The sequence below is a fragment of the Talpa occidentalis genome, unplaced genomic scaffold, assembly GCF_014898055.3.
Source record: "Talpa occidentalis isolate TD23 unplaced genomic scaffold, MPIMG_talOcc4v2.1 talOcc4.5, whole genome shotgun sequence".
Lineage (NCBI taxonomy): Eukaryota > Metazoa > Chordata > Mammalia > Eulipotyphla > Talpidae > Talpa > Talpa occidentalis.
The window spans coordinates 121,892,126-121,918,823 of record NW_023604861.1 but is presented as its reverse complement, the minus strand read 5'-3'; the positions used below and the strand labels follow the sequence as shown (position 1 = coordinate 121,918,823).

At 43.3% G+C, this 26,698-nt stretch overlaps 1 protein-coding gene across 5 annotated transcripts in view; it reads right to left on the bottom strand.

The window, feature by feature from the left end:
- MEMO1 (mediator of cell motility 1) overlaps nucleotides 1-24,769 on the bottom strand; it is an 81,884-nt gene extending 57,115 nt beyond the window's left edge. The window contains exons 1-3 of one of the 5 annotated variants that reach the window (XM_037528267.2): nucleotides 24,705-24,769; nucleotides 23,964-24,041; nucleotides 109-190 (exon numbers count right to left, since the gene is read on the bottom strand). In XM_037528267.2, the coding sequence (XP_037384164.1) occupies nucleotides 109-190; nucleotides 23,964-24,024 (143 nt within the window). In that variant the 5' untranslated portion in view covers nucleotides 24,025-24,041; nucleotides 24,705-24,769. Of the gene's footprint in view, nucleotides 1-108; nucleotides 191-23,963; nucleotides 24,103-24,481; nucleotides 24,497-24,704 lie in introns of those variants that run through there. The other 4 variants (XM_054701220.1, XM_054701221.1, XM_054701219.1 and 1 more) reach the window with 4 other exon arrangements.
- Nucleotides 24,770-26,698: the final 1,929 nt, after the last annotated feature.

The following is a 26,698-nucleotide window of genomic DNA, read 5'->3' as shown; positions in this document are numbered from 1 at the left end:
AATATATATAAAATACATATTCAGTTCAATATATACTTGATTTTTAATTTTCAGTTCAACCTGGACATGTCCATTCTGTATTAATAAATGACATATGAAAAGACTTACGGTGCAATAATGGCTCTAGCAGGTCTTTTTGTAGACTGTACTTGTGAAAGCCAACCTTCTAGCTGTGCATTGAGCTGTGGTCCTACAAAAAAAAGGGAAACCAAAGTCAACAAAGTAATGTGTTATAGAAAGTCATACATGACACAAAGGCCTCACTGAATTTATTAAAACAGTTTAATGGGCAGTGAAATCAACAGTTTGAATGTTAATGTTTGAAACTTAGCCAAATACAAATACCGTAGCAAGCCAAGTACTGATTAAACAAAATCTGCTTTTGTCCATGTACTTATTTTTTTTTTTTTAATTTTTTTTTTTATAGAGGCATGTTTATTTATTTATTTGTTTGTTTGTTTGTTTTGTTCATACATGCACTGGGTATAGTCAGAAGCGCGGGAGGGTGAGAGAATTCACCAGAGCCAGAGCAGGGAGCAGAGCAGGCAGAAGGACCGAAGTACACTGCTGAGGGGAGCAGCGGGCGGCAGGAGAGGTCTGCGCGCCATGTGGGACCCTCCTCTGGTGGCCGGGGAGCAGCCGGGGATCGAACCGGCGTCGCAGAGGCGGCGGGCAGCTTCGCAACCCAGCGCTCAACCGCTGCGCCACCGGGGAGGCCCTCCATGTACTTATTTAAAACCAAATTCATTTCAGAACATTCCCAACCTACTATCTAAGCTGCCTTTTAACTCAGTCATCAGTAATCTGTGTTTTTCCAAAATATCATCCCCTCCGTACCATTTAGAGAATTAATGATGCAATATTTCTCTTAAATATGTTCCATTACTGCATCTGGGACTCTTGTCCAAACAACTGACACCGCTGCCCCATTCTAGATGCCATGCCTTATTGATTTAACCAAAATGTGTCACCAGAAAATATAACTGTAACAGATTTCAGAAGACCACCCAGAAATGGCAGGTAATCCCCTCCACAAAGAGTCCATCAATGGTATGTTAAACTGAAACAGTAATGAGTTGCAAGTGTCTAGTCACACCAGCGGGAATAATTATTGAGTTCATACATTGTAGACAGTGACAACTATTTCATAACTGACAATGATTTTAAGATGACATTGATTCTAAAACTCAGAATCTCAGTTTCAAAAATGTTAAAATACAGGAAAATGTATATCTCAAAATCAAATACAGTAGCCCTATGAAAACCACACTTCTTACAACGTTCTGATATATTTTATCTCAATGCAGAACAGTGAATTTAAAAATTCATCAAAGACAAGCATTGGAAATCACTCTTTTCACTACAGTGAAATGTTTGAGAAGCTTTACCATAATCTCATTTAATTGTAAAAATAAATAACATTTCAGCAATTCTCCCCCAATCCTTCCCTCATGATAACACCCACTGACTCTGAATTAGTTAGCCATTTACAAAACTTAGTATCTTATTTTTAGATACCTCTCAAGAGATGCTATTTGTTTTTATGTATCTATGATAGGGTTCCTCCATACACTTGGGAACACAAGAATTGTGACAATGAATCTGACTCAAACCCCACCAGGGCAATAATAGGTATCAAAACAAAAACAAAACAAAGTACCTTGCTGTAAAGAACCACTGACTGTTTGCCCTTGATATAAACCTCAAAGGTCAGGTCAAATCCAATTTGTCTAGGATTCCATTAATTTATTGCAACACTGAAAAGATATATTTATAGATTTCAATAAACTGGTTCAGAATGCAATTGCACTGAGGTAATCAACCATCCAAGTGAATAACCTTTAGTGTATATCAACAAACTCATATTTGGCCATCCAGAAATCACTTTTCTACCCACTCATACACGCTCTCAAAGTTTTCATATGGTAAATACCTATTCTACAAGCATCTTATAGCTCAAAGTGGCTGCAAATTTGGAGGATCAAAGTGTACTTCTCCAACAGAGTCATTTACAAAAACTAAGCAAGCAAAAAACTAAGTAAGCATCGATCCTTTTAAAGAGTCTATTAATTTGTATTCTCTATTCCTATTCTGTTTATAAACAAACATGCTGGCCATATAAATGATGACACTAAATCCCTTGATAAATGCATGGTCACAATATCTCAAAATATTGATCAAGACATTTATTTTTGTTGTCTATTTTATTAAAAAAAGTTCAATATAGAAAATCTGGGTATTACATATGAGGAAGGGGAAAAATTATAAATTCACTAGAAGTGAAATTACTATGTAAATTCCATTATCAAAGTATTTCGTGAACATGAATTAATAAACTCTTAAAAGAATCAGTGCTAAAAAAAAAAAAAAAAAAGAAGAAGAATCAGTGCTAAACCTGCTTGCATACTTCAGCTTTGTAAATGACATGGAGGGAGAAGTACAGTGTGATCCTGCAAACTTACACCCTTTTTATTCATGTGAAGTAGAGCTTTTTTAAAATCTTCAATACACATTCAAAATAGGATGCAATATTGCATTCATTTATAATTATGACCATGTATATGACAATGCCTATTTCACGATAATTCACTAATCATCTCAAAATATTTTAAAAGATTACGCCATTTAATTTAACCCATGACCCCATCTGATATAAATTAAAATCTAATGCTCTACTTCAATTATATTTAGCATTTCAAAATAAATTAGATATCCTATTTCTTTAATGAAAGCAACTTTCATTTCCAAGAATAATGTAGTCTGAATTCTTAGGTACTGACTTTCATGTTGGACCATGCAACAGCAACATGATTTTTGAGTCTTCTTGACAGCCACAAGATATCCATTACTAAAGTTTAGCAAACAATTACCATCCATCTGCCTTTACAGAAAACAAGTCAAATTCAAAGCCAAGCCCGCTGTGCTGCATTATGCTGCTGTTTTAAATTACTCACAATCCTAAAGATTTTTATATGCTCCTACCATTTAGCCTTTTTAATTAATGGGGTGTGATTTTCTGTCCTTTTAGAAGCCACAATTTTTTCTGATATAATAGTCAAAAAGGGCCTCCCCAGTTCGATCCCCGGCTGCTCCCCGGCCACCGGAGGAGGGTCCCACATGGCGCGCAGACCTCTCCTGCCGCCCGCTGCTCCCCTCAGCAGTGTACTTCGGTTCTTCTGCCTGCTCTGCTCCCCGTTCTGGCTCTGGTGAATTCTCTCACCCTCCCGCGCTTCTGACTGTACCCAGTGCATGTGTAAACAGAACAAATAAATAAATAAATAAACATGCCTCTATTAAAAAAAAAAAAAAAAAAAAAAAAAGGGCCTCCCCAGTGGCACAGCGGTTGAGAGCTGGGCTGTGAAGCTGCCCGCAGCCTCTGCAGGACCAGTTCAATCCCTGGCAGCGCGCAGACCTCTCCTGCTGCGCCCACTGCTCCCCTCAACAGTGTACTTCGTCAGTCTGCCTGTTCTGCTCCCCGCTCTGGCTCTGGTGAATACTCTCCCATGCTTCTGACTGTCCCCAGTGCTTGTATAAATAAATAAATCTTTAAAAAAAAAAAAAAAAGTCACCTAACAGACCAGTATCACCTGGTATCTTTTATCTAATGAGATCTCTAGGTCTTACCTCAAATCTTATGTCACAACAGTCTCCAGGGATGGCAACAAGGAGTTTTTATCGAGCATTTAACAAGCTCTGGTATAGATTAAAATGTGAGGCCCACTACCAAAAAGACTTCATTTACACATGCTATATGAATGAATGTACCTAACAAACTCTGGGAGATTTATAACTAAGATTTTTTTTTTTAACAATAAAAGAATCACATAATCTATAAATCAGCATCATATGTATGCATAAATTTTTCCCTCCAAATTACTTTGCAGTTGTAACTGACCTCCACTATTTCTTAAATTTTACAAGTTTATTTTCAACAGTGTTTTCTAGCTTTTCACTTCCTTCACTGCCTTTCTAGCTTTTCCACTCAAATAATTCTGATGACAAAGAAAAATGAACTCAGATTTTCAGAAACTGGGTGTGATACACAACTCAAATTCCCTTTTAAATCTTCTGTTTAGTTTAAAAAAAAAAAATCATGAGACTGTAGTGAACTGAACACAATATAGTAATTCCAAAACATTCATATTCCTATCTGTAATTCAAATAAAAGTTTCAAGAAGGTATACGACATCAGTCCTCTAAGTCAGGGTCAAGAGAGGGAACTATGAACCATGATCATAAAAGGCAACCACCCAAAATAATACAAATATTTAAAGTTGGGTCCCCAGTGTTTCCTTTAAAAAAAAAAAAAAGATTTATTTATTTATGCGTACAAGAGCTGGCATACAGGCCAGAGGTGCGAAGGGAGAGTATTCACCAGAGACAGAGTGGGGAACAGAACAGGCACACCAACTGAAATACACTGCTGAGGGGAGCAGCGGCTGAGTCAGGAGAGGTCTGCTGTGCCATGTGGGTTGCTCCCTGGCCAGGGATCGAACTCATGCTGCAGTGGCTGCAGACAGCTTCATAGGTTGTGTCTTAACCCCTTGCACCACCAGGGAGGCCCCCCAGTGCTTCCTTAATGCACATCAAGCGGGAATTAGTTTCTTCCAAAAGGCAGTTAGTATTTTTTTTTCTATTTTTTTGTTAATGTTTCTCTTTTTTTTTTTTTTAAAGATTTATTTATTCATGCATACAAGAACCGGGGTATAGGCCAGACATGCGGGAGGGTGAGAGGATTCACCAGAGACAGATCAGGGAGCAGAACAGGCAGACTGACAGAAATACACTGCTGAGGGGAGCAGCGGGGGAGACAGGAGAGGTCTGCAGTGCCATGTGGGTATCTCCCTGGCCGGCCAAGATAGAATCCACGCTGCAGAGGCTGTGGACAGCTTCACAGCACTGCGCTCAAACCTCCTGCGCCATCAGAGAGGTCCTTTTTTGTTAATGTTTCTTTAGGTTACTATCAGCCAATTTATATCAGTGAATCTGGATAATTTGGTACCAAACCCAAAAACATAATTTGTAGAAAAATGAAGCAAGTCTGCCTTATTGGAAAGAACCAGGACTAGGATAACACTCCCACACAAGGTAACACTTCTCAGCAATTGCTAAAAAGTAAGTTTCTTAAGATAAACAGGAAAGTTAGAGTTTCCACTTTTCAAATAATTCTTCTACAAAACATATTTGTAAGAATCACTACATTCTCACCATATTCTGTGTAACAGTTTTTCCATGAGTTTTCATTTACAGAGTTTGATGAGAGAAGGGGAACCAGTTCAGTAACTACATTAAATGAAACTTATATGACTGTGCACTGACAGAACAAAATCTGAAACAATGTAAGTGTCCACCAAATAAACAGTGATTTAATAAATTATAAAAGATCCAAAATAAATAAATAAATTATAAAACTTCCTTAGGCACATGGGCCTCCCCGGTGGTGCAGCGGTTGAGCGCTGGGTTGCGAAGCTGCCCGCAACCTCTGCAGCGCCGGTTCGATCCCCAGCTGCTCCCCGGCCACCGGAGGAGGGTCCCGCATGGCGCACAGACCTCTCCTGCCGCCCGCTGCTCCCCTCAGCAGTGTGCTTCGGTCCTTCTGCCTGCTCTGCTCCCCGCTCTGGCTCTGGTGAATTCTCTCACCCTCCCGCCCTTCTGACTGTACCCAGTGCTTGTATAAATAAATAAATAAATATTTAAAAAAAAAAAAAAACTTCCTTAGGCACAGTATTGAGCAAATGAAAAATAACAGGGTTAATTTTATGAACCTCTATGAAAGATCTCTCAGTTGAAGGGATGGAAAGCATGGTACAGAGCAAAAGTACATATACATCATATACAGAGACCTGTGGAGAGGCTAATAATAGCAGCCTTTATCTTAGTTTGTATTTTGATTAGTGTTTGTTTTTGAAATCTCTGCGTGAACACAAAAGAAATGGGTAACAGCAGATGTACCTTGACAAGGGAACCAAAAGTAGAGGGAAACTTTCCACTTAATTATGTAACAGCATAATCCAGGTTCCACAGTTCTCTGCCCCACCTACTGAATGGTGGAGCTGAGAGACTAGAAGGGAAGCAAAAAAGGACATGGGGAGAGGGGAATGGGAAGAAGACTTGGGAGAATACTTAAAGGAGGCAGGTGGACAAGAGACATGTGAAGAAGCCACACTTGCTTCTCAGTCTACAACTTGCACCAGGGACCTGGGGGACATGGAGCAAGACATTTGAAAGAGATATGGGTGAGACCTGTGGGGAGGCTGACAATGGCACCCTTTATCTTGACTTGTATTTTGATTTTGCTCTTTTCCTTCCAGACTTGCCTGGTCCCTCCTGCCCCTTACCTATGTTTCCCTGCCAGAAGATGCCTTTGACTTTGTGGCAAGCTTCCATGCCTCAGTGGCCCAGCTTTGGGTCAACTCTATGTGGCTGGGTAGCTTTGGGTGTTTCACTGGGAAACAATTTTAACTATATTGTTTCTCTTCTCTTTACTGCACACAAATTTTAACTATATTGTTTCTCTTCTCTTCGTTGCACACAAATTCTATAACTGATCTTTTCTGCTGAAGGTATTGGAAACTAAGAGTATATTTTGCCTTTATGCAGTGGATGACAGCACCTATTTATGGCATGTAATGTCTGGAGGTCTCAGACATTATTATTATAATTATTTCCATTTGTATATTTTATATTTTGCATTATGTACATGTGTATATGTACCCAAAAATTAAATATAGAAAAAGATGGTGCAATTATATAACATAAGTTGACAATTGAAGCTGTACGTAATGAAACTATAGACATATTTTCATTGAAATGGGGGGAAAGCCTGTAAATGCTAAATCCAACAAACAATTCATTGCTAGACTTATTTAATAATCTAGGTTGAAATAAATAAAGCCACTCACAAAACACAAAAACACTAATTCGAATGGAAACCTGCACTGCTATATTTATTGCAGCACTATTTACCATAGCTAGGATATGGAACCAACATAAATGCCCCAAAACAGATGAATGAATCAAGAAGACGTGGTACATACCGACAATGGAACACTACTCAGCAATCAAAAAAGATAAATTCATGTCATATGTGGCAAAAAAGGATGGAGCTGGAGGGGATAATATTAAGCAAAGTAAGTCAGAAGGAAAAAGATAAATATCAGATGTGGAATATAGAGAAACTGAACAAATGATCAGGAAAAAAAGACAAAATTTGCAAGGTGACCATAGATCTGAGGCATACAGCAGGGGAGAGGGGTTAAAATAAAGGAGGAAAGAGCAGAGATTGTGGAGATGGATCATGCGTGCTATGGTTGTGGGAGAGCACCCAGGACTACACCTGAGGGGAAAAATCAAATACTGTCCAAAAATTAACAACAATATAAGAAAATAAATAATTTAGCACAAAAAAAATACACCAAATTCTCAAAACTGGTATTTACCCAATAAAACACACACAGAATATATGAATATACATGAATCAATCTGACAAGATTTCCTTATTAGTAAGAAAAAAAAAGAGTTTCCCCTTACACTTCACTTCCCTAAGTGTGCTATCTATCAATGAATTTCTGGTATAAAAAATTGTAAAACAAGAAAACATCGGGCCTCCCCGGTGGCGCAGAGGTTGAGCGCTGGGTTGCGAAGCTGCCCGCAGCCTCTACAGCGCCAGTTCGATCCCCAGCCACTGGGTAAGGGTCCCATATGGCGCGCAGACCTCTCCTGCTGCCCGCTGTTCCCCTCAGCAGTGTATTTCATCACTCTGCCTGTTCTGTTCCCCACTCTGGCTCTGGTGAATTCTCTTACCCTCCCGCGCTTCTGACTGTACCCAGTGCTTATATAAATAAATAAATAAATCTTTAAAAAAAAAAAAAATCCTAGAAAAGAGGACACTAAACACTTAATATCCTTTTCTTTTAAATTATTTTCCAATAAACAAAATGTAGTAGTCTGAACAGTTTTCTTAATTTGCTCAGCAAAAGCTTGAGTTATTCTCCACTCTGACTTCCTCAGCAATCATTTACCAGATAATCAAGAGCAGTCAAATTGCCATTAGAAGCAATTATAAAGCAATTTTTGTTGTTTCCCCTTTTTTGTAGCATGTTTAAGACATGTATCCTTACACTAAGCACTGCACTACTGCAGGTGCCAGCTTATTCGTCTAAAGAATTATGTTTCTTCTTATGTTGCAAATACAGGATGCAAACAAAAGAGGAATCTCAGCTAGTTCTTCCTTGATAAGCAGCCAAGAAAACATGCCTAACTGCCAAAAGAGAACTGAGACACGGGTGTGCCAGGTATGAGATATGTAGGTGAAAAAAGATAAGTAGGGATAAAAGCCATCAAGATAAAAAGGATTTCCAGGGTTCTAGTAAGACTGAACAAACTGAGAAGAAAATTAAGTTTGTCAGGGTTCTGACAAACTGAGAAGAAAATTAAGTTTGGAAACTAAGGGCCACTGTTAAACATGTAAGTTGAGCTATATATGTATTTCCACTCTGCCAAAACTTTTCCATATCCCTTTGGACTGTTTTTCACTAATACTGAAGCAAATATATTCACGTAAAAGTTGCCCAAACTGGCCCTCCCTGGTGGTACAGGCAGTTGAGTGCAGTGCCGCCCGCCACGGAGCAACCCATATGGAGCGGCAGACCTCTCCTGTCTCACCCCCTGCTCCCATCACAGTGTATTTCTGTCGGTCTGCCTGTTCTCTTCCCCACTCTGTCTTGGGTGAATCTTCTCACCCTCCTGCACACCTGTACCCCAGTTCTTGTATAAAAAGAAAATAAACCTTTAAAAAAAAAAAGTTGCCCAAACTGTAGAATATTTGTGTTTAAAGGCACACAGGTCTGCTCCAACTCCCTGAAAATCGTAACAGAAAGTTGTGAGACCTCAGCCATGCTCAGGCATTAGCACCTTTAAGAGACCTTAGACAATGTCAATGGCACCTTCTTTTAAATCACAGCCATTGCAAAAAAAAAATATATATATATCTATTGCAAAAATAAACACTCCCTCCAAAACAACTCTACACTTAGGTCAATGGGGAAGGAAGGGTTACAGACCACTCAATTCTAACACCACATCTTTTGTTAAGCCAGCATTTCCCAAACTGTATTCAACAAAATTAGGTTAGAACTTTGCGCATAAGTTGGACAGCAATGAGTCAAAGAGACAACAGTAACGAAACTTGGGGACTAGATAAATAATAGCAATAGAATCAAGACCATGAAATTTGTTTCAAGATGAACACTGAACATACTGTAAGTTTTAAGGAACAAAAGAGTAACCAGGTAAAAAGTCTTAATTGCAGATGGGGATTCTGGACAGAAACATAGATTTCAGATGATAATGACATGTTTAATTAAAGATGACAAAAGAAAAGAAAATGGATAAAAGCCATTTGAGTTTGTACAGACTGATAACAGCACAAAATGTTAAAAATGTGAATCTTAGAATACACTTAGACATATAAGAAGTTGAGCCAATGAGGGAGGTAAACTCATAAGAGAAGAAAATACAGTAGGAGATTAGAGATAAGCTCTCTGATAAGATTAGCACAACCTGATGCTCTGTAATAAATGGGCACAATGTAAACAAAGGAAATGCAATCGATACGTGTGAGGAGTATGAGAAATGAGGAGCCTTAAGAGCAACTGTCAGTGGTTGGAGGTAAAGACTGGCTCTCCAAGTAATTACAGATGAGTTACAAGAAAGGAGAAAGCAAATGAAAACTGCTCCAAAAAATGAAAACAGCTATCATTGCCTCATTTTTGTCATCTCTTTATCTCCCAAATTTTAAAGCTCCAACACCCCAAATACATCAATTCACTCACTTTATAAAATATAATCTTAGGGGCCTCCCTGGTGGTTCAAGGGACTGAGCACAGCAATGTGAAACTGTCCGCAGCCTCTGCAACACAAATTCAATCCCCGGCCAGGGAGCTACCCGCATGGCACAGCAAACCTCTCCTGTCTCACCCGCTGCTCCTCTCAGCTGTGTATTTCAGAAGATCTACCTGTTCTGTTCCCCACTCTGTCTCTGGTGGATCTTCTCAGCCCCACACCTCTGGCCTGTACCCCAGTTCTTGTATGCATAAATAAATCTTAAAAATATATATATATAATCTTAGACAGTAGCAATCACATTTTTATAGCCATAACAAAAAAGTCATTTTTAGTGTCATAGGGAAGTGAAATTCAAGTTGTAACTTTATCCAAATAAGTAGCAAACAACCTGAATCTGATTGTGCATATTTTGAAAGGTAAAGTTTCTAAAATTTTCTCACCACATTCAAATTAAACTTGTATTTCAGGTTAACAAACCTGTAACTAGGCCTGGAGACCTCATCAGCATTTCATGTTAAAAAGGGATGATGATTAAAAATAGTAGCACATGGAATGGAATACACCTTTCATCTGAGGACATCAAAGCAACTTTTAAACACCTATTAATTATACCCTTTTTAAAGTATTATGTTGACTACAGCAGAATACAAGCATGAACGTGATCACATTCTATTCTGATGACATATAAAATATAATTTAAAACAGTGGTGACCAACAGTCAATAATTATGATAAATGGGAGTATAATAAAATGTATTTTTGGATAAAATATTCCGAATGCAAAGTAAAATCTCAATTTGAACTTCAGTAACTGTCATCAGAACAAATTTAGGAAAGAACCACACCAATTATTTTTATTCTTATAAGGAAAGCTTTATTAAGCAAATACTATGCACAAGGCAACACATGAGGGCCTCCCTGGTGGCACAAGGGGTTAAGCACCGAACTATGAAGCAATCCGCAGCCTCTGCAGCACGAGCACGAGTTCAATCCCTGGCCCGCCAGGGAGCTACCCACAAGCACAGCAGACCTCTCCTGTCTCGCCCACTGCAACCCTCAGCAGTGTATTCCAGTCTACCTGTTCTGTTCCCCACTCTGTCTCTGGTGAATCCTCTCACCCCCGCCCCCCGCATCTCTGGCCTGTACCCCAGCTCTTCTTTGCATAAATAAATCTTTGGGGGAAAAAAGAAAAGGTAACACATGAAACAAAAGCATACTATTTTCAGCTACTTTAGATATACCTGATGTTCAATGTAAAAAGGAGGTAGAAATAGGCAGCTCTCCTTCCCACCTCTGACTACTCAGGTGCCTCACTTTTTCTTTCTCCTTATCCTAATATACCTGTCCTTTTAAAATACTTTTTTAAAAAGGAGGTAACAATATGGCAATGAACTACAAATCAACCAAAAATAAATTTCCCACAAGTTCACACTAGTAAATGGCAACTGCCAAGGTTTTTAGCCATGTTGGTCTCTCTCTAAAGTATGGAGTTGTCATACTCAACAGTGTGTTGCCTACACTAAGAGGCAAGTAATCCAGGCTATACAGATCTGGGGATCAATTTCATTTTCTATAATATCAAGAGGCTACAGACTTAAGTCTCTAACTCCAGGTTCATGAAGTATACTAGAGACAGAATTCTCCAGTATAGACTGGCTCTCCAAATAATTACAGATGAGTTACAAGAAAGGAGAAAGCAAATGAAAACTGCTCCAAAAAATGAAAGCTTAAAGAAGGTAATTATCAATCATTTGTATCTACCTTAGTAGGTATGACTATACGATCAGCTTTCATTCTCTGCTTTCCTCAATTGTTAGATCAGAAACTCAGAAAGATCAACTTAAGAGTGATAAAGCAGACAAGAACCTTTTCCCAAAAGCAAAATATATATATATGAAAATTAAGTATCATATAAGACAATTTAATGACCCTTAAAGAAATTCCACCTTTCTACATTTAAAAAAAAAAATCCTGAAACAAAGATTTTTATGGTAAAGTTTTGAAAACTGTTAACCTTGGTGTATTTTCATCATGAAAAGAATCATCAGAGGACATTTATTAAATACCAATATTATTTATAAGACTTGGATACTTTTTGTTTAAGACAGTAAAAGATCTGGGCCCCTTGGAAAAATGGTGGATTCCACCTCTAGGACAGGAAATGTAACACGAACCAGGAACATCTTATGCCAGGTGCCATGGTTAATTGTTTGGGATACTCTAATTGGATCATGGGATACTCAAACATTTGGTCAACTATTCTGTGGGTCTGTGAGTGTGTTTCTGGATGACTTAATATTGTTAAAGTGATAATAATACCCAAACCAATCTACAGATCCAATGTAATTCCTATTAAAATCTCAACAGCATTTTTTGCAGAAATTAGAGCTGATGCTCAAATTCATAGTTTCAAAGGGCCCTAAACTAACCCAAATAATCCTTAAAAAGACCATATTTCATCATTCTAAAATATATTACAAGATTACAAAGCTACCCTGACCAGTGTGGTATTGGTATAAGGACAGGCATGTAGACAGATGGAATACAAATGACAGTCCAGAAATAAACCCACACATCTATGGCCAACTTGATAGGAGGGGGGAAAAAAATCATTTCAAAATGGTGCTTAGACAATTAGATATCTACATGTAAAAAAGAATAAAGTTGGATCCCATCCCTCCCCATACACAAAATAGATCAATACAAGGCAAAACTCTCAGAAGAAAATGGTTTCATAGCTATAAAACCAAATTACCTAAGCAATGAAAGAAAGATGGGGCCTCCCCAGTGGCACGCGGGTTAAGCGCAGCACTGTAAACCTTTCTGCAGCCTCTGCAGCCCTGGTTCCATTCCCGGCTGGCCAGGGAGATACCTACATGGCACGGCAGACCTCTCCTGTCTTGCCCGCTGCTCCCCTCAGCAGTGTTTTCAGTCTCTCTGCCTGTTCTGCTCCCTGCACTGTCTCTGGCGAATCCTCTCACCCTCCCGCGCCTCTAGTCGTACCCCAGTTCTTGTATAAATAAATCTTTAAAAAAAAAAAAAAAAGAAAAGAAAGAAAGAAAAGACTAAAATGGACTCCATCAAAATTGAAAAGTTTGGGGCCTCCCTGGTGGCACAGGGGTTAACATCTCAGCACTATCCAGCCACTGCAGCATGAGTTTGATCCCCAGCCAGGGAGCTGACCCACATGGCTCAGCAGACCTCTCCTGTCTCACCTGCTGCTCCCCTCAGCAGTGTATTTCAATCAGTCTTCCTGTTTTGTTCCCCGCTCTGTCTGTGGCGAATGCTCTCACCCCCTTGCACCTCTGGCCTGTACCAGTTTTAGTATGCATAAATAAATAAATCTTAAAATAAAAAAAGGCAGGGACTCAAGCAGACACTTTACACCAATATTTATAGCAGTATTGTTTTCAAAAGCCAAAGTGTCCCTAAAACCCTAATACCCACCCACAAATAAATAAGTAAACAAAATGTTATATATATATGCGATGGTTATTATTCAATCTTAAAAATTAATGAGCCAGACATAAAAGGACAAGTAATGCATGAGTTAACTTAAATGAGGTACCTGGGATAGGCAAATTCAGATTTTAAAAAAATTTAAAATGGTGGTTGTCAGGGCCTGTTGGGGGGCAGTACCAAAGAGTCATGCATTGTTCAATGGGTACAGACCTTCAGATGGGAAAAAGGAAACTGGTCTGAAGATAGATGTTGTAACATTGCAAATAACATGAATGTACTTAATGCTGAGTAATGCTTTTTAACTTAGAAAATGGTTAAAAAGTCAATTTTAGGGCCTCCCCGGTGGCGCAGCGGTTGAGCGCTGGGTTGCGAAGCTGCCCGCGGCCTCTGCGGCGCCGGTTCGATCCCCGGCTGCTCTCCGGCCACCAGAGGAGGGTCCCACATGGCGCGCAGACCTCTCCTGCCGCCCGCTGCTCCCCTCAGCAGTGTACTTCGGTCCTTCTGCCTGCTCTGCTCCCCGCTCTGGCTCTGGTGAATTCTCTCACCCTCCCGCACTTCTGACTGTACCCAGTGCTTGTATAAATAAATAAATAAATCTTTAAAAAAAAAAAAAAAGTGTTGTTGTATACCTAGGACCTGGTCAAATAATTTATGATTTGTTGTGGACTCCCGTTTTTGTTCTCCTGGTATCCTGGGTCACACTGTATCAGTGTGACCTCTATAGGAGAGTGGAGTGCAGGAAACTGAGTAGCAAAAATCAGTCATAAGTGTGTTTCTTGCCTAAATGACTGACACCGCCCCCCACTAACCCTGAATACCAAGACCTAGGTGAGTTTCCCTAGCTGGTAATACTTGTCAAAAATCAGTGATGGGAAAATAAAGTACTGTCCCAGCAACTCCACTGAGAGAAGTGGACACTCAGCATCTAGTTTCTCTTGAACTCCACTACATGCACCTTTCCCTTTTCCTAATTTTAATCTTTATCCTTTCTTTATAATAAACCATTATCTGTAAATATAACAGCTTTTCTGAATCCTTCTAGTCAATGTTCAAATCTGAAGGTGGTCTTGGTGACCTCTGACACAGAAACAGTAAAATATATAACATGTATATGTTAACCATGAGAAAGCTGGATTTGCCTTACTAATAATAAACACTTTAGAGTAAGACATAATGCCAGGTAAAAAGAGGGATATACAAAATGAAGAGCCAACTGATCATGCACACAAAATCCCAAACATGTATACCATGTAACAGATTCAAAACACATGAAAAACAAATCAACAAAAAGAAAATCAATAGGTATGTAGAAGAGTTACATACAATAACCCAACTTAACCTAATTAACATTTAGAGCATTCAGCCCTACAATGAAAGCAAGCATGAACTATTTTCAACGCAACATGAAACATTCACCAAGACCATATAATGAGCCATAAAACAAGTCTATTGTTAGTTTTCTGGACTCAAGAGAGAAAACCAGATGCAACGTTTCCGAAACTTATTTGACCATAAACTCTTCCTGCAAAGGCATCTCCAGGGACTGCTGCTTCTCAGAAAACTTTGGGAAAAGCTTTCCCAACCATTTTTAACACCTCTTCCTATTTCTCTGCCTAATTGTGACTAACAAAATAAGGGAATCAATAAAAAAAACTCGGCGTAGGGGCCTCCCTGGTGGCACAGGCGGTTGAGCGCAGTGCTGTGAAGCTGTCCGCAGCCTCTGCAGTGCTGGTTCGATCCCCGCCAGCTACAAAGCAACCCACATGGCGTAGCAGACCTCTCCTGTCTCACCTACTGCTCCCCTCAGCAGTGTATTTTAGTCAGTCTGCCTGTTCTGTTCCCCGCTATGTCTTTGGTGAGGCCTCTCACCCTCCCGCACGTCTGGCCTGTACCCCAGTTCTTGTGTGAATAAATTAAATCTTTAAAAAAAAAAAAAAACACTCAGTGTAGACTAGTCAATTTTATGAATTACATGCAAAAGTCCTAAGGCAGGAATAAGCCTGACATATTTGTGAAATTACAAAGGAGTCAGAAAGGCTGAAACAGCATAAGATAAAGGATAATACCTAAGAGCAGGAGATGAAATCAGAAAGTTAAGCAGAGGTCAGAGTATATAAGACTTTCTAAATGTCACCAAAGATTTTGCATGTGATTCTAAGTATGGTGGAAAGGTTTGAGAAATGAATATTACCTTACTTACATTTTTAAAAGATCTCTTTGGGCTGCTGTGTAAAGACCACAGTAGAAACTGAGCAACCAGTTAATAACAAGCTCTTAGCAGTAGCATCAAATATGGCCAAGACTAAAATGGCTGAGAACACAGTTAAATGTGTTTGTCAAAGGAAAAAACATCCAAATAAATCAATATAAACTTTCTTTATTTGCCTCCCAGAAGATCTCATTCTCCTCCTCAGAGGATGCTTAATCTATCTTTCTTACGCCCTTATTTCTCCAACCTCTTCAAACTGGAAATGTTCTAAGTCTCAGTAATTGAACCTCTTTTTTCTAGCTACTCTCATTCCACTGGTGATTTCATTGAGAAATCATGCTGTTTCAGTTATTCTTACTGGTCTTTAAATAGCATCTATATAAAGATAATTCCCAATTTTACATCTCATGTCTAGGTCTCTCTACTAAACCCCAGACTCATGTATCTGCTTGATTATATAGTAAACATCTTAAACTTCAAACCAAAACTGAGCTCCTAGCCTTCCCCCTCCAAACTTGTTTCCCTTAAGTCTTACCTATATCAGATAACAGCAATTCCAGTGTTAAAATTTCTAAGGGATAAACCTTAAGAGATAGACACGTACCCTCACTTTCTTTCATGCCCCCACCCACACTTTATGTCAGCAAATCCTTTCAACCCTACCTTCAAAATATGTCCAGTAACCAACCACTTCTTACCCACCTCCACTGCTAGTACTCAGTCCAAGGCATCATAATCTCTTACTTGGATTATTGCCTTCCTCTTAGTCTCACCCTGTTCTGGCCCTGCACTGCCTTTACCACTCTCCTTTCAACACAGCAGCCATGTGGTTTTAGTAAATCTAAATTAGAACCCATCGGGCCTCCTGGTTTAAGTCTCAGCAAGGGGTTAACTCTCAGCAAGATCAAGCTATCGGCAGCCACTGCAGCAGGACTTTGATCCGGGAGCTGACCTACATGGCACAGCAGACCTCTCCTGTTTCACCCGCTACCCCCTCAGCAGTGTATTTCAGTAGATCCACCTGTTCTGCTACCCACTCTGTCTCTGGGGAATCCTCTCACACTCCCCCCCCACCCCGCAACTCTGGCCTACACCCCAGCTCTTGTATGCATAAATAAATAAATCTTTTTTAAAAAATTAGATCCCATCATCAATTGCTCAAACCTTCCAACAGGTATCTCACTGAAGTAAAAATCCTTAATAATGGTCAGGACCAAATGTCATCTGACCACAATACCTTTGTGCCTCTGCTTCTGTCATTCTGACTATTCTGTCCCAGTTCACTTCATTCCAGTTGCAACGGCCTTCCTGCTGTTCCTCAAATACTCCCAATCTGCTCTAGCCTCAGGACCTTTGAACTTGCTCTACCCTCAGTCTAAAATTACCTACCCTCTAAAATTATCTAATGCAAGGCTTGTTCTTTCAATCAAATCTTCAAATGTCATCTCAGCGAAGTCTTCCCTTCCCATGCTATTTAAAATTGCAAACTTCTTTCCAATCCTTTACCATTCTTTATATGCCAGCTTTACATTATTTGCTTTAAAATTCATCACAGCACTTTATTCTAGCATAATACATATCTTCCTTATTTATCTTATTCATCGGTTGTCTCCTCCAGCTAGAATGTGAACTCTAAGGATTTTTGTCTGTGTTGCCTCCTGCTATATCCCTAGTCTCTAAAGCAGCAATACTGCATCACAAACTCTTTCCCAAAGTGCCAAGTTTTATTAGGTCCAATTCAAATTAAGGGATTAGCCTAATTAAATATACCAATTCCTTTGTCAGTATTTATATTATATGAATAATATCCAATATTCACAAATGTTTTTAGTTATGCTTTTATTATCTACTTAACTGACAATTATAGAGATACTGATTCCAAATAGTTCAACTTGTTACTTACTCAAGCCTTACTGTAAACAGAAAAAAAAGCAGTAGGCTTCAGTCAGAAGTCCTATGTTCAATCCTAGTTCTACCACTAACTCGTACAACTCTGGTAATTTAACCTCCTCTAAGTTTCTCATCAATAAAATAACAGGGTGGGGTGGACTGAAGACCTGCCTGTCTTAACTACCCTACAACTAGTCATAAGATTTTTGCACCATAAGTTTTATATACCATAAGTTTTATACACCATAAGTGATATACAAGATTGAATTAAATTTATATAGAGTAGTTGGGAAAAACCTGAAATGGAACAGAAAAGTTCAGTGTCTGAGGCAGCTGATTTCACCATACTTTCCTGCCCCTAATGCTAAACTCTATTTTTGGAATCAAACTGGCTCTTCTACTTACTTATTGCATCTTTAAAAAGTTACTTAACCTCTCTGAGTCACTGTTTCCACATTCATAAACAAAATAATACCAACCTGTAGCACAACCTTTTGAGATTTAAAGATTTTATACATATATGCAATACACCTAATAAAATTCATTTAAAGAATATTCTCACTTGTCTTTCTTTCAAACTCACAAAAATACAAAAGCAGATAATACAAACCATAACATAAAAGTAGGAAAATGATTTTGACTTGGAAACTGTGAAAGCACAAGGAGGAAAATGAAAAAGAGCTAGAAATAATCAAAGAAAGAGCATAATAGTTTGCCTATCAAATGGTATTTTCTTCTCTTGATGCAAAGAAAAACTGGTGTGCAGAAAAAAAACCATACTTTTTAATCTAAAAAGTTCACATCAAAACTAATTTAGTCTTTTCTCGTCAATGGAAGATATTTTTATTAGTCAATCGTTCACTTTCTCACACACCAACACTTATTTTGACTCTCTAGAACTCCAGGCACATGCTAAAACAAAATAAGCACTTGTGGTAAAACTATTATAGAACACTGTCATTTTATTAAATACATTTAGAAATATGGCGGAGATCTCCCTGGTTGTGCAAGAAAGCTATCCACAACTATTGCAGCACGAGTTCAATCCCCAGTCAGGGAGCTAATCCACATGGCGCAGCAGACCTCTCCTGTCTTTCCCGCTGCTCCCCTGAGCAGTGTTTTTCAGTCAATTTGCCTGTTCTGCTCCCTACTCTGTATGTGATAAATCCTCTCACCCCCCACACCTCTGGCCTGCACCCCAGTTCTTGTATGGATAAATAAATCTTTAAAAAAAAAAACCACCAATTTCAGAAAACACCAAAATGTATTTTTTTGTTTGTTTGTTTTTTTTGTTTTTTTTTTAATAGAGGCATGTTTTATTTATTTATTTTATTTATTTGTTTGTTCGTTTTGCTTATACATGCACTGGGTACAGTCAGAAGCGCAGGAGGGTGAGAGAATTCACCAGAGCCAGAGCAGGGAGCAGAGCAGGCAGAAGGACCGAAGGACACTGCTGAGGGGAGCAGCGGGCGGCAGGAGAGGTCTGCGCACCATGTGGGACCCTCCTCCAGTGGCCGGGGAGCAGCCGGGGATCGAACAGGCGCTTCAGAGGCCGCAGGCAGCTTCGTAACCCAGTGCCCAACAACTGCGCCACCGGGGAGGCCCCCAAAATGTAATGTATACCTCTGGGATGTTAAAAATGTTCTATCCTTTGAGGGCATCCCTGGTGGCGCAAAGGGTTAAGCACCGCACTATGAAGCAATCCACAGCCTCTGCAGCACGGTTCGATCCCCAGCCAGCCAGGGAGCAACCCACACGGTGCAGCAGACCGCTCCTGACTCACCGCTGTTCCCCTCGGCAATGTACTTTGGTCAGTCTGCCTGTTCTGATCCCCACTCTGTCTCTGGTGAATCCTCTCACCTCGTTCCCCCACCCCCACCCCCACCCCCGCCCCATCTCTGGCCTGTACTCCAGCTCTTGATTGCATAAATAAATAAATCTTTTTAAAAAACAAACAAACATGAGTATCTCTTTAACATCATCTATTCAAGTACCTGCTGAATATTTACTACATACAAAACTTGTGCTAAGTACTAAGGGTACACAAAATGATTAAGACATGGTCTCCGGATTCAAGTTCTTAAACTTACAGAAGATCACATGTATAGATAACAGGGTAAATGTATATAGAGGTACATACAGAATATTATGCAAGCACAAAGGGACATCAAAAATAGCCAAGGGAAGTCATGGCAGCAGGGTAGGCTTCATGGAGGTGTTAACACCTGAGTCTTTCAAAGATGAATAGAAATTATCCCAGCCAAAGTACACTCCAAGAGAGGGAACAGCTTGAGTAAAAGTACAGTGATAAAGAAACCTCACCGTGTATTTTAAGAAACAATGAACAGCTGAAAGATGTTGCCTATGGGTAGGTAAAAGCAAGAACTATGGTGGGGTAGGAAGCGGCCCAACAGACAGGAAGATGCCAAGTCATGAGGGATTTATGACACTATCAAAAAAGCAAGATGGGTCAGTGAGGTTTATGCAAAGTAATTATGTAGTCAGATCATACAGGGAGCAATGCAAAGCGTGGACTTAAGGGTTGAAAGGGGGGGGGAGGGGCAGAAAGAATGCCATTAGAAGGGAATTATAAACTGTTCTGAGAGAAGATGATAAGGGCCTAAAATAGTAAAATAAAAGCTATCACAAATGTGGAGAAACAAAGTAAAGATACATTACGTTGCTGGTCCAGATACCACACTTTGAGAACGAATAACCTATACAAAGGGTCACAGCAAATTTTTTTCTGTGAAGGGCCAAGTAAAAAAATATTTTAGGCTTTATGGACCCTAGAGGGTCTCAACTACAGTTCTTGGGTTTTGTTTTTAAAATCCTTTAAAAATTAAAAGCCATTCTTAGCGTGTGAACTTTAACCAAAAAAACAAAGCGAGAGAGAGGGAGAGAGAGGTCACAAGCTGGACTTGGGTTATGAATCATCATTAGCTTGTTGATTCCTACTATACACCTGTAAAAAAGTGAGGGTTAATCTTCCTGAGATTAGTTTTCCTGAAGTGCTACAGGCAGATTACTGCACAACTCACAAAAGTCTCCACTGGTCCTGTCAACTGAGTAAATCCAATCCCAATGAAGCGTAGCATTCACAGGCATCTAGACTCTAGAGCCAACCTACTAATCCATTCTTCCATTCTTATTAAATTGATCTACTTACATTCACCTCCTTCCGTATCTTCGTGGTGTTCCCCAATATTCTTTTCTCCTCTTCAAACCTATCTAAGTACTCTTCCTTCAAAGCCTTGACCGGAATCCACCCTCCTCAGAATTCCTGAATGCGCTATCTCAATTTACCTGGTATTTATTAACTGTCTTGAGTTTATACTTCAAATATAAGTTCCTTTAGGGTAGGGAATGACATACTTTTCTCTACCAGTGGATCCAGAATATAACAAGTGATAAATAAACATGAAAATGTATGTGTGTGTATAGGTATCATAATGTCACACTTGTTTTTTTCCCTGAACTGGCTATAAAATTGAAGCAAATGTGATTTTACCTCTTGTATCAGTAATTAAATGTTGCAATCTATTTTTTAAAAGATTTATTTACTTAGGGCCTCCCAGGTGCCGCAAGGGGTTAAGACACAACCTATGAAGCTACCCACAGCCACTGCAGCACGAGTTAGATCCCCGGCCAGGGAGGTGACCCACAAGGTGCAGCAGGCCTCTCCTGGCTCGCCCACTGCTCCCCTCAGCAGTGTATTTCAGTCAATCCTCCTCTTCTGTTCCCCACTCTCTCTCTGGTGAATCCTCTCACCGCCCCCACCCCTCTGGCCTGTACCCCCAGTTCTTGTATGCATAAATAAATCTTTATTAAAAAAATAAAAAATAAACATTTATTTATTTATACAAGAATTGGGGCACAGGCCAGAGGCGCAGAAGGGTGAGAGAATTCACCAGAGAGCAGGGAGCAGAACAGGCAGACGACCGAAAACACTGCTGAGGGGACAGGAGGCGAGCCAGGAGAGGTCTGCCGCACCATGCGGGTTTCTCCCTGGCCAACTGGGAATCGAACCTGGGGACAGCTTCATAGCGCTGTGCTCAACCCGCTGCATCACCCGGGAGGCCCCAATGCTGTAACCTTATGGACAAAATTCGAATGCCGCAGGAACCACAGAATGACAATCACCTAGCACGTGTGTCTCTCTATTACACTGTTAAGGAGTCGTTTACTAGGAAAACAGTAACAACACATGTAGGTTTTTAACCAACAGTCAATGCTGTCAACATAGACTGGGATGATATTAAACATAGAAGTTATTAGGCCAAGTCAATGTTTACCTATCTTAGGCTTGCTTTTGAAATACAAAATAAGCTTTTACAACTAAATTGTCTTAAATTCATCCTTAATTTTTACTCATGTTTAAAGTCACATAACATACACAAAAGTCACACAAATCTGAATATTTTTAACAGTAAGGTTCTCTGCGACAATTCATCCTACCAAAACGGCATCATCACTGATTTCAATCAGAATTTGGGGAAATAAGAATATACCTAAATTTTTCAGAAAACAGTACCTTTTAGTTTACTATTGATAACTATACTCAGAGAATACTTGGGCTAGATTAAAGGATTCTTCTTATATTTTAGAAGACTGCTGGAGAAGTCTCTGTCAAGTCCAAAGTGTGAACTTTGCCATATATTCTACCCAAAGAACGTTCAAAACTCTACAAAAATACCTCCAGAATTACTTTGCCCATATTTCAATGCCAAAAAAAAAAAAAGTTTGGGGCCTCCGTGGTGGCACAGGGTTGAAGTCTCGGTGCTATCAAGCTATTACCAGCCATTGTGGCATGAGTTCGATACCCGGCCAAGGAGCTAACCCACATGACACAGCAGACCTCTCCTGTCTCCTGGGATGCTCCCCTCAGCAGTATATTTGAGTGGATCTGCCTATTCTGCTCCCCACTCTGTCTCTGGTGAATCCTCTCACCTCCCACACCTCTGGCCTGCACTCCAGTTCTTGTATGCATAAATAAATAAAAGCGAATCTTTAAAAAAAAAAAAAAAGTTTGAAACACTTCTAAATAAAATAAAAGCAGAAGAAACAACCCCCCCCCCAAAAAAAAAACCTGGCAGTTAAAGTGAAAACGGATCCTTCTTAACTCTTCAAAACAGAAAAAAGCCTAGTGATTTACAACCCTGAAAAAACTAGCACTTACTGGTAAATTTACTACAGTATCAATAATGCACTGACTGAAGCACAAACCCAGGAGCCAGGGGCTTCCATTTCTCAATGGCTGTTCTGCTTGGTCCCGTCTTAGGCACATCCCCATTTGCTGAACAAGAAAAGCTTATCTGACATTCTCGGGTTGTGAGAATTGACTAAATGTTTATGAAGAATTTTAGGAGCACGAAGAGAGACCATTACATGTCGTTAATCTAATACAAAACTAGAGCTAAATGTCAGGCTTGCAGATCCAATCATGATTCCTTTGCATCTTCTAACTCCTCTAACCACAAAAAATCTTCAGTGAGTCGGTGAAGTACCCGTATCTAATGAGCTGGTTTAGCAACCTCAGAAAAAAGAATTTTTTCCAAATCTCTGTTTTCTCACAAACCATGTCACTTATCCAATCCAACTATCTGCAACCGGGAAACCGGATTTGATTGACAAGAACCTTCGGTCTAGTTATTGATAAGCCAACCCTCCTGGGAATCACAATGGAACTTTCTTTAACTTACCAGAAATGTGCCTCCTGAAAATAATCCCAGAAAACAGTCGTTCCAACCAGAGCTTTATTACAGGGAAAGTCCCTGCACTTTTCTGACATACAGAACGCCAATGTTTTTAGACCGTGGCCAAAGACCCCACCGGCTCCACACCTGCACCCACTCGTCGGGCCGTTCCGGCCCCAGCTCGGTGTTGGGGTGACCACAGACGGGGGAGGCTGCTGGGCAAAGCGCTGGTGCCATTTCCAGCGGCCCCTCGGAGAATGACAGCAACAATGAACACGCTGACAAAAGAGTTGGGAGGCCAACTCCCGAGCCTCTGCGGCGCGATTCTTCCTCCCCCCGCGACACCCACGGCTGCCCGGCCGGCGAGGGCCGTCCCCTCGCGGGCCCCGCGCCCGGGCGCCCCCGGCTCCGCCCCGGCGGCGGCGCACCTGGAAGGTGAGGGGCGCGCAGCCTCCCGGAACCGGCAGCGGCGAGCCGCGGGCCCGGACTTCCTCCCCGAGAGGGCGCGCGGGCCGGGCGCGCACCCCGGCCGGGAGGAGCGCTCGGGAGGCGGGGGGGCGCCGGGCGGGGGGCGGCGGGGCCGGGCGCGCCGCGCTCGCGGGGGTGGCCGCGGTCAGCCGCCCGCTCCCGGGGCCGGGGGCGCGCGCCGGCCGGCCCGGGCCCGGGCCGCGTCTCTCCGCGGCCCGGCCCCGCGCGAGGGCGCCGGCGGCCGAGGCGTCCGCTCTCCGCGTCGCCCGACTGCGGGCGCCGGCGGGAGGTGCCGCCCGGCGGGGGAGGCGGCCGCGCCGGGCCCGGGCCCGCTCCCTCCCCACGCGGTCGGCGCGGCGGCCGGGGCGGCCGGGGCGCGGCGCGCGGCCCTACCTGAGGCGGTGTACCAGCTGCCGGCGTGGCTGGCTTCGCGGCAGACCACTCGGTTGGACATCTTGGCGCCGGTGCCGCCTATGGTGCACGGGGATGAATGAGGGGGCGGCGGGGCGGCGGCAGCGGCTCCGCGAGGGGACGAGGCGCCGCGGGCCCGGCCCAGGAGGAGGCGGCGGCGGGGAGGGGAGCGGCCCGGCCCAGGAGGAGGAGGCAGAGGAGGAGGCGGCGGCCCGGGAGGAGGCGGAGATGGCAGCCGGGGCGGCGGCGGCGGCGGCAACAATCACCACAGACTCCGGCGGCCGCCGGAAGACGCGGCCCGCGGCGGCGCCGCCGAAGCCCGGAAAGCCCGGGCCCCGGAGTCGCCGCCGCGCCGGCCCGGGCGGGATCCGCGCGCCGCCCCCGCGGCCCCTCCCCCCGCGGCTCCCCGCGCCGCCGCCGCCGACCCCACCCCGTGACCGCCGCCCCTCCCCCGCCGCCGCCCGCCGCCCGCCGCCCGCCCGCGGGCGCCCCGCACCCACCCGGCCGGGCCCTCCCGCCGCCGCCGCCGCCGCCGGCCCGCCCCGCCCCGCCCCGCTCCTCCCCCGGCCGCGCGGCGAGGCTAGCGGCGCAGCCCGGGCCGGCCCGGCGGCATCCGGGGCCGGGCGCCCCGCGAGGAGGCGGCGGCGCGGCCGCCCCGCGCACAGAAGCCCAGGCCGGGCCGAGCCGGCGGAGGCAGACCCGGAGCCGCCGGCGCCGCCTTACTCGCCGCGCGAACGGGTCCTGCCCACTGAGCATGCCCAGCGCCGCGGCCGGGCCGCCGAGGACTCGCGACGGGCGCGCTCCGCGCTCCGGGGCTCGGCGGCGGCGGGGGGGGCGGAGGAGGACGCAGCCGCAGGGCAAGCCCCCTCCCCCGCGCCGGGCGGGCCGCCCCCGCCCCCCGCCGCGCCGGACGCGCACCCGAGGTTTCCCTCCCGGACGCCGGTCTGTGGCCACGTTGGGAAGCTCGTGGGTCGAGGCAGGCACATGGCGGCGGCCCCGTGGCCCTGCGGTGCCCGCGACCGGCTTCTCGGGACACCCTCGCCGCCCGACGGGGGCTTTGACGCTGGAGCGGCCGCCTCGTTCCGTGACACTTGGGGGTGCCTGGGCTAACGCCCGGGCTGAAGTGTGCTGCGGCCGGCCCCTGCGTGCTCGTCTGCAGGGGGTGAGGTGCTCAAGCAGTGTCCGGAGGACTGCGAGTTAATGAACTTCAGGAGCCTGCCAGCAGGCAGACGTTCCCAGCTCTCAGCTGATGAAGCCCCAGCCAGGGAGTGTTCCCTGCAAGCGTCAGGAACAAAGAATTCCTTTAAAGTTAAGAAGCAGGATGTCTTGGACCTCCAAGGAAATGAAGTAAGCCATTACAAAATTAGGAAGAGGAAGAGAAAGTTGCATATCCTCAATGAAAGGTTTGGGGTTAAACCCTTGAAATTGTTCATCGCTGGTGGACTCGAAAGCAGACTACTGGCAGCCAAGCAATCAAGAATTGGTGCCTTAATATACCTTAAAAAAGCAAAATACCATTGGGCCTCCCTGCTGGCGCAGGGGGTTAAGCACCCCACTATGGGGCAAGTCACAGCCTCTGCAGCACAGGTTCCGTCCCAGGTCAGCCAGAGAGAAACTCACATGGCTCAGGGGACCTCTCCTGTCTCGCCCGCTGCTCCGCTGGGCAGTGTGTTTCAATCAGTCTGCCTGTTCTGCTCCCCACTCTGTCTGCTGAATCCTCTCAACCCCCTTCTTCTCTGGCCTGTACCCCGGCTCTTGTATGCGTAAATAAATAAATCTTTAAAAAAAAAAAAAAAAAGGTAAAATACCATCCTGGTCCCATTTCTCCCACCTCTTTCAAATTTAAATTCCAAGGATTTTATTGAGATTCCCATCCTAATGCCTGCTCAATTAATGGAATATTAGTGATTTACACACGTTTCTACAGTTATTAGGCTAAAAAATCTACACTGGACTTACTCAATTTTATTTAAGGATTTATTTTTGCATACAAGAACTGGGGTACAGGCCAGAAGTGCAAGGGGGTGAGAGGATTCACCAGAGACAGAGTGGGGAGCAGAACAGGCAGACGGACTGAAATACACCCCTGAGGGGAGCAGCAAGTGAGACAGGAGAGGTCTACTGTGTCATGTGGGTTGCTCCCTGGCCTGGGATGGAACTTGTGCTGCAGAGGCTACAGATAGCTTCACAGTGCTGTGCTTAACCCCTTGCAGCACCAGGGAGGCCCTATTTATTGTTTTTAACGCTTGCACTTCACCACTAGTCTGCCCAAATTATTCAGAAACTGTGCAAGGCCTCCCCCATAGTGCAGCGGGTTGAGTGCAGCACTGTGAATCTTTCCGCAGCCTCTGCAGCCCTGGTTCAATTCCCACCTGGCCAGGGAGATACCCACATGGCGCAGCAGACCTCTCCTGTCTTGCCTACTGCTCCCCTCAGCAGTGTTTTCAGTCTGTCTGCCTGTTCTGCTCTCTGCTCTGTCTCTGGTTAATCCTGTCATCCTCCCACAACTCTGGCCTGTACCCCAGTTCTTGTATAAATAAATAAGTCTTGGGCCTCCCTGGGGGTGCAGGGGTTAAGATGCAACCTATGAAGCAATCTGTAGCCACTGCAGCACGAGTTCGAGTACCGGCTGGCCAGGGAGAAACCCACATGGTGGGACAGACCTCTCCTGTCTCACCCCGCTGCTCCCCTCAGCAGTGTAATTTGGTCCATCTGCC